General features: G+C 39.2%; 1 protein-coding gene across 1 annotated transcript; it reads left to right on the forward strand.

The window, feature by feature from the left end:
* The first annotated feature begins 2,853 nt into the window (after window positions 1-2,853).
* LOC118337951 (Fc receptor-like A) lies at window positions 2,854-5,104 on the forward strand. Its single transcript, XM_035675111.1, has 6 exons — window positions 2,854-2,884; window positions 2,971-3,030; window positions 3,175-3,438; window positions 3,557-3,799; window positions 4,527-4,772; window positions 5,094-5,104. The coding sequence occupies exons 1-6, from the start codon at window positions 2,854-2,856 to the stop codon at window positions 5,102-5,104; spliced, it is 855 nt and encodes a 284-aa protein (XP_035531004.1).
* The last annotated feature ends 3,847 nt before the right edge of the window (window positions 5,105-8,951 follow it).

Raw genomic sequence — 8,951 nt, forward strand, 5'->3', positions numbered from 1 at the left:
AAAAAAAAAAACCTTTATACTTCCATTCCGTCCATTTCTTGAATAACATCCAACATTTCTCTGAAATGTGAACTTCAATTCAATTCAATTCAATTTTATTTGTATAGCGGCAATTCATAACATCTATCATTACACTTTTCAAATAGAGCAGGTCTAGACCGAACTCCTTATAACATTTCAAACCTGAGCATCAGTTCTGTCAAAACAGCTTAAACCCACATCAGAGGCCAAAGTCCTCAGGTTTCAACAGCTTTTATAGTTTTATTAACTATTCTTAACTGTAACTCATACTCAACCAACCACAGAGCACAGAGCAGGGTAAACTCAGATACAAGTTGACATTTACAACTTGGAACTCAACATAAGGTACAAAAAAATCTCACCTCTGACAGCCAACCAACTCTCTGGCGATTCTCCAACATCAGAGGTTCTGCACTTGTAGAGTCCTACATTAGACCTGGTAACACTGGTGATGGTAATGTCTCCTGTAGAGCTGCTCTCCATGAAGTGGCCATCTTTAAAGAATTCAGCGGTAAAGTTGGAGGACGTCAGCTTCTTTCTACAGCTCAGAGTCACATTGTCTCCCTCCATCACAGGACGGACAGGACTGTCCAGGATCACAGAACCAGCTGAACAACACGTTACATGTTAAAAATGTGTAACAGTGTGAAAAGGGTAGAAATTATTTTATGTTGAAAACAGACATAAATCTTTCACTTACAATGGAAAATAAGTTAATACAATATCAGCAAAAAACTGATTTCAGGTGAGTTTGGCTGAGGCTGATTTCTGAGCAGATCTATCTATAGTGTGTATTATGTCTGTGTGTATTTGACTGTTATGAACTCTCCTGTGGGTGTATTTACATACCAGTGACAGTGATGTTCCTTGTACGAGTGATTGGGTGCTATTACGTCTGAATTTACCTACTCACCAGTTCGACGACCTAGGTATTCTCCACTTCAAGGTCCTGAAGTAAACACAGTTGTAATTCTGCAGGGTCCTGTGATGCTGACCAGCCTCCTAGTAGCACATCTCTCTCTTTAACAACTCCTCTGATGATCCCTCAATGCACTCTCCATCCAGTCACCCTCCAAGTCCTTCACAAGCTGACAACAATGGATAATCATATTGAAGTGCTGCAACTGGTTTAGGAGACAACCTGAGGAAAACTTCCTCTAAGTACAGCCAGACACAAAGAATGAGACATAAAAAATAAATAGTTTTCATTGAAATGTCTTCTATTCTAACAAACTGATTTTAAATTCAAACTAGTCTATTACACACATGCACTAATTTGTTTAAAATCCTGAAAAACATTACGTCTCTTTGTCAGTATAAATGGAGCAACCTTAAAAACACAATTTCCCTCATGTTGACTAAAACATGTTATTCATTTTATGCCTATTTAACCTATTTTTGTTCAAATGACACAAAATACAAAATATGCACATTTACACCCATTGTACAGTTTGACTGATTATCTAACTGCTACTTACCAGCATTTTGAGAATAACTGAAGTCAACTTGTGCGACCAGCAGCAACAATACAGTCAGCACTGGAGAGACAAGAGAGTGTCATACTGTAGAAGACAGATAACATATATAACATAGCTGTAACATGTAAATGTACATAATATATTGTATAATCAATTTAAAATCTCCTCATGACCACAAGAAACTATTCAGTACCACATGTTATTTAACAAAGATTGACTCAGTATTGTAGGGTTGAGACAGATTCCGTACTCACGCAGTCTGATACAGAGAGCTGTAACCTTCATGTTGTCGTGCTGCAGAGTGTTTGAATATTAGACTGAATTTACGATATCATGTAAGTCAGAACCTGCTCCTCCTCTTCCTGTTTCCCTTCTGGTGATTGACAGATGTTTTTAACCTTTTTTGATTAGATAAGGTCTGTGGTTAACACAGGCTTAAGAGATTTTACATGTTTTGTTCTACATACACCACCTGTGACTTTTGAAGCTTTTACATGTCTTAAAAAAACATGGCTAAATGACTTAGAAGGACTATGAATGACTATGAATGTTGTCTGTGACATTAAACAGCAACATGCCAAACACGAACACGTATCTACTCACTTCCGCCTTTAAAGCCTTGTTGTGTTTATGTCCGCGCTCTTGGAAACTAACTTTCCAATTTGTAAATTTCAATTACAAGTTGGAAGTTTAGTGAAGGTAACTTGAATTCATTCAACTGTGGTGTAGTTTCCTTGTAGCCTAATGCAAGCTTTTTACATTCCTGGTCATGGTTATTAAAATAAATAAAATGATGTATAATTTTACTACTTGTACCTGACTTCATTATTTAAATTTTATACTACTTCATACGTCAAATCCAGACACATTACATTCCAGCCACAAGTATTCTACCCCTCCACATTGGTTTGGAAGCTGCCGGATTTGCTGGACGTAAATCCTGAGGTTTGCAACCAGATGGATGCAATTCCTTGGAATACTGGACAATTGAAGCATAAAAGGCTGAGACATCCTTATTTTTAGTCAGGAATAGGGTGCGAAATCCAAAAATATCATAATTTCCCATAATCCCCGGTGCAACTCATTAGTTCTTCGTGAGGCTTTCTCTGACACCAACATCTTTCAAACTTTTTTCAGTATGAAGTGAGCAATAACTGTGATTGTGAGCATTGCTTTAAGACTCACTTTAAAAATGTAAAATACAATGTTTCAAGATAAGTAAAGGGTCAACCCCCTTGAGTGGGCTACAGCTTTTGTATCAGCGTCATAAGTAAACTGTACAGGAAGAGGAAGTTATAGGTTACATACTTGTTGTATGTCAGTGTGATGTTCAGACATTCAGCAGCAAGACAACATGGAGATCACATCCCTCTGCTTCAGACTGTGTGAGTGCTGAGTCTCAGTTTTTATATATTCTTGTACACTGAAGCATCTATGGCTGATATACAACTTTCCTCCTTTATTTATTCAGTGATCCTTGATTTCATTCTGCTGGGGACACAAGTTCAGAATCATTATACTCAGGGAAGTGGTGAGTAGCAATGAGAAAAAAATACTCTTTTGTAAAGTTGATTTATCTTGATTTAGTTCAATCTGTCATAGACATAATTGTTCAGTTTTTGATGTTTTATTTGGAACAGTTTTTGGGAAAAAATAAAATCTTTATCAGTTTCAGGTTCTGCTTTTCTTCGTATCACTCCAAACAGACTGCAGCACTTTCAATTAGAGTCTGTGTCTTTTCACTGTGAGGGGAGTGATGGGTCCACTCAGTTGAAGAGGATCAGGAATACTGAGGAATTTGTTCCACAATGTGACACTAAAAGGACACCAACAGGGTCCCTCTGCACAGTTGATAGAGCCTATCCAGAAGACAGTGGAGAATACTGGTGTGAGACTAACGGAGGAAAAACAAGTAACAGAGTCAACATCACTATCACCGGTATGTTTACTGTATTTCTGAAGAAAACACAGATCTACCTGATGCTTAGTATGTTAAGTGTGACACTAAAGTGATAGAAATGACATTTTTAATGTCTAATATTTATTATGTCCTTCAGCTGGTTCTGTGATCTTGGGCAGTCCTGCTCTTCCTGTCTTGGAGGGAGACAACGCAACTCTGCATTGCAGAAACAAGACTATCTCCAACCTGCTGTCTGATTTCTACAAAGATGACCTCCTCATAGAGAGCAGCTCTACAGGAGAGATGACCATCCTCAGTGTTTCCAAGGCTGATGAAGGACTCTACAAGTGCAGAATCTCTGCTGGTGAAACCTCACCAGGAAGCTGGCTGGTTGTGAGAGGTGAGACATATATAACAGTATTACACAATAAAAGCCAAATTTTTGATGTTTAGTGTAAAGTCATTTTAAATAAGAAGTAATTTACAGCTCCAGCTGGTCAAATGAAGTGAGAATAGCTGAATCAGTAACAGAGTTGAGTTTATTACATTTTATAATGCTATATAACGCAGCAACAACCTTTTTAATGTATCAACCAGTTACTGGTGTTTACTGTAAAGTCAATTCAAATAGGAATTAATTCCACCTGACTGAAGTTCAGTTGCATCCAGTCCAGTAGATATAGTGGGAGTAGTTATTATTAGTTATAGGATTTGTTTGATCTGAAAAAAATGTGTGAGGTTACAAAGTACCTGTGTTTTCTTTTAACTGTATTTATATTATGTAGAGAATTTATTGATCAGAGTGTTCAATAACTTTGTTATACTTATGTCTGAGACTGATTTTTAGATATCTCGTAAAGCTCCCTTCTACTGAAGTATGCACATTTTTTAGCATTAAATGCTGCCATTGGGATATCAGGGAACATGTGGTTAATAATAATTACCTTGTAGATGATACACAGCTTCACATTTTTATTTTGTTTCTGGTTTATTTGTTCTGTCCCTTTCTGATTTTGTTTTATTGCATTCTCTGCACCGTACCTCTACATTCTAATGTAGTATATAATGTGCATTCCACACAATGCAGTTTTTATTCTCAATTTCTAATGTCTAATATTTTTCTTCAGCTGATTCTGTGATCTTGGACAGTCCTGTTCTTCCTGTGATGGAGGGATACGTTGTGACTTTGTACTGCAGAAGCCACAGAACATCTAACAAGCTCTTAGCTAAGTTTTACAAAGATGGCGTCCTCATGCAGGGCAGTCCTGCAGAAGAAATAACCATGAACAATGTTTCCAAGTCTGATGAAGGCCTCTACAAGTGCAGCACCTCTAGTGGAGAAACATCACCAGGAAGCTGGCTGGCTGTCAGAGGTGAGATGTTAAGCATAAAGTCGATTTTAATGAGAAGTCATCTGCAGCTCCAGCTGGGTAAATAAAATAAGAATAACTGAATCAGTGACAGAATGTAGTTTTATCATCCTATACAATGCAGCAAAGACACTATGTATCTTATCAACTACTAACTGGATGAACTATCAAAAATATGTATTAAATTTGCACGTTGCGATTGTTTGACATTACATAACAAGAGTTATGTCATTTGTGCCAATTGCTTTGGTACTCGCAAAGGACAAGTTATTATATACTTCCAGCTAGATCCTGGGGAAAAAATACTTTCTGTTGTCTTTGCAGGAGTGAAATAGGACTTCATTATGGAATTCTTATTTGCGTACAACATTTTTTTAATGGTAAAACCACTGAACGCATGAGGAGTCTGCGGACAGAGTATATTCAGAATTACTGTGGCTTGCTCTGCTTGGATGAAACATTAATGCTGCATTCAAGTCCTATTGAATTATCTATATATGAGTTCCTGACTGTAAATAGCATACATGTCGACATCTGACCCATAAGTACATCTTGGAAACTCTGAAAGCTCAAATATATTCCCACAATTCCTATTTATATGTATAATGTATTGGTACCAATCTGCAATCATACAACCGGGCCTGGAGTTGTCTAAACATGCTGAACGCTTGACACAGCAATCTTTCCATTGTATAGCGTGCATCCCGTATGATGTTAATGCAGCATAGAAGGTATGTATTGTTCTCAGTCTTACCTGCTGGATTGTAGAATAGAAGGCATTCCTCTGTTAAAGGTGGTTGGAACCTTTTGGAGGGGACCAACATCTCGCTGTGGACACTGAATGCTCCTGGCTTGGGGCTTTTGAAAATATATGAAATTCAGTCAGTATGTTGCCCAAAAACATTTACTACTAGAACACTTATTTCAACTTCCTTTATTACTAAGTCAGTGGTGGTCCACTCATTAATGGCTTTTTAATCACAATAACTCTCACCTTGGACCCTGGGAGGTTTCAATCCAGCGTCCAAGGTGTAGTAAACAGATCCTGACAACGATTCATCCTCATCTGACAGAGGAGAGACAGTGTTTAGTCTGTTTTTTTTCCCCTTTGAATGCTTTTTAACTGCAATCAGGATAGTTTGACATGTTGGGGAAATGTACTCTCGGCTACGAGCTAGACAAGCATCAGTACCACTTATACTACATCCTGTCTGCTTAAATTAGGGCCCTGGAGCAGGGAGGAGATTAGCGTAGCTTGCCATAAAGGGCCTGGAAGCAGGGGAAACAGGTAGCCTTGTTTTGTTAAAGTTCAACAGTACACTTACCAACACCTCTAAGCCTTGCCTAAATAAACATAGTTTACACGGCTCAAAAAAAAAAAAAAGTCAAAATGGTGGACTTCCTGGGAGCTTCCACTGGTTGCCTAGCAACCCTCATGCTGACAATCAAGGGTGTCACTTAATGGTGACTCCCTAAATGGAAAGAGTCAGTGTGTTCTTTTAAGGTTTAGGGAAATAAAGAATGACACAGGAACTTTATATTGAATGCAGGTCTCAAGTTCAGCTCTTCTGTGCAGCATTAAAGCCAACTCATGATCCGCTCTACTAACACCCTGGAGGCGCCTTTAGACCTGCTCTCTCTGTGGTTTGTTTTCTGGTGCGTTGGAGCCAGGAGGGCTCAAATTCATTACAAGCAGCTCACATGTGACAAAGACGGAAATTGTCTGGACAGCTCAATGTGCCACTAAAGCTGTTTTCACTTTTGTGTCTACTGTTGCTTGTTAACATTCATGTGGGGCGTTAGTGGGTGATACATGTATTATTGAAGTTGTTACACAATTAAATATAGAAACAATGTAGATGTGTTACTCTGTAAATGGCTTTTGAAGTATGTGTATGTGACATTGAGTAAGTCTAAAACTGCCAGAGGTGAAAAGTACCTTTCTTCTTCTCTTCACTTACGGACAGCATTACCGGTGGGTGTGTCTGCATCAGCCTGCACTGCCTCCACAGCTAGAGGACTGAAAAGCACCACCGGCATGCCACAGACAAATTTATGAGTATTCCTAATTAAGGAAGGTAGGTTAATAGACCTTCCTAGCAAGCATTATACTGATACATGGTTTGGTGTTCTCACCTTTCGATCCTCAGCTGAGTCTGATCCATGTATTATTGGGTGGCAGCGTAGCCCCGCAATACTGCCGGTACAAGGAAAATAACTGCCCTTCAATAGAAAACCAGGGACAGAAGATAAAGATATTTTTAGTTCCTGCATACAGCAAATTATAAAGGGCAACTTCCTGCTGTAAACTGGTTTTGTTATGTTTGTTCAACGTACAAATAACTTTTCGTCGATATCCAGGAAAAAATCATGGTCCTAAAATACTGTGTCATAAGGAAGGGTTTGATCTTATAAGTCCATACACTGTTGGGTTTTTGACCTCTAGTAGCACTACAGGAGCGTCTTTTCTGTGAGTAGATCACCCATTTTGCTTGCCAAAGTGTCCTGTTGGGTTACCAGTAACAACCCCACAATAAACAAAAAAAGTATCAAGACGTGGCGGCTCGCCTTGGTGGACAATGGCTATGACCTTTCTAAGCTTTCACCAAACAGTTTGGCCGATAATCGGCCAAAAACCCAGGCCAAAGATTAGTGATGGGTGTGTATTGGTGAATGCCTCACAGCTAGAGTGTGTACATATCACTAGAGTGTAGAGGAGAGAGAAACATTTGGGTCGAAAAATTTTTTTTGCGTAAACGGCTCTTTCAATTTCCCAAATGTCACTGTACAGAAATAATTTATAGATAGAAACGTAGGTAAATTCGTTCGGTCGCAGTAATTACCCACTGCTGAAGCCTGTCAGACAAATAGTTTTTGGCGGTAAACGCCACGCTGCGCCAGCAACACCCTCTCACGGCCTCTCTCTCAGGAGTTAGGACTAACCTGCCTGGCCTCCCCTGGTTTCACGACAACCAAAAGCCTTCCTCTCACACACATAGCGGGTACAGATGTTTATGACATGTTATTAATATATACGGGGCCAGAGTCAGGCACAACTCAACATTTCTTTAGCGAAATTTCTAGTTACTGTTACTTACCAGTTAATGGTCCGTGGGCGGGCCTTCAGGGCACAACACTGATTATTGTTGGTTTCAGTTCCCAAATCTTATTAGTTTTCAATTTCCAATAGTAGAATTAAAAACACTTAATGATGCAAATTAAGGCAACAAGCCCACTTTTTCTGCCAGAACTAAATGTGACATGTTTAAAACAAAGCCATAACAAGCGGAGCAGAACTGGCTTGTTAAAAGGAGTAATCCATGGGGGCCAAACTGGGGATATAAAAGAGAACCAACTACAGACACTGGCATAAACACCTAGGGAAGAGTGCTTTTTACACAGTAATAGCTATGAGCTGCACTAGGAAACAAATTATGTGAAATGTATCTGTACCTCTGTGCCAACGACCATTGCGGAAGGTGAAGTAGTCCCCACCACCATCAGCAGAACCAGCAGTATAACAGTAAGAACGATCCATGGGGTGGAACTGGGGAGGGATGCTAGGATTTGGGAGTATGTAGGATTGGAGGACTGTAGGATTGCGAGGATGCTAGGATTGGAGGGGGGTAGGATTCACGAGGGGACGTTATCTTTAGACATTTTGGAATGAGAGTAGCACAGTTATTGTAACTTTAGAATGTGCTGTAATTTCATTGCAGACATTAGATTGGTGCAACATGTTGTTTAGATAGCCAAAACTGGGTTTGAAAATATTCAAAAGTGAAAATAAAAGAGAATGATGCAGTGCTTACAAAACTTTATATATTGGAATTTTGAAAAACACCTTTAGCATTCACAAGCATTGGTTTCACGCATACTAATATCAACCATTGAGCTTTGCGGCACTGGGGGGTTCTGACAACTAGTTTACAGGGTATTAATGAACAGATTCAACGACTTGCTTCAAGGTCTGTGGAGCACAGCCAGGCGATTTCTAGTATGTATAAAATGATAATTATTATACATTATAGGAAATAATTTGAAACATGCTTGTCTCACCTCTGCACAGCCAACCAGCTCTCTTGCCCTGATTCTCAGCCTCAGGAGATTCTTGCACTTGGTAGGGATCCTTCATCAGACTTGGAAACACTGTGGATGATCAATCTCCTCCGTAGGAAGCTG

This window comes from Morone saxatilis, unplaced genomic scaffold, assembly GCF_004916995.1.
Source record: "Morone saxatilis isolate NCDOM2014 unplaced genomic scaffold, NCSU_SB_2.0 Contig4, whole genome shotgun sequence".
Lineage (NCBI taxonomy): Eukaryota > Metazoa > Chordata > Actinopteri > Moronidae > Morone > Morone saxatilis.

Bases quoted from the DNA above. Each gene is read 5' to 3' on its own strand.
- LOC118337951 (XM_035675111.1), top strand. From the start codon at position 2,854: ATGGAGATCACATCCCTCTGCTTCAGACTGT. The intron at 3,031-3,174 runs GTGAGTAGCAAT...TATCAGTTTCAG, and splicing joins TCATTATACTCAGGGAAGTG to GTTCTGCTTTTCTTCGTATC. The intron at 3,800-4,526 runs GTGAGACATATA...ATTTTTCTTCAG, and splicing joins AAGCTGGCTGGTTGTGAGAG to CTGATTCTGTGATCTTGGAC.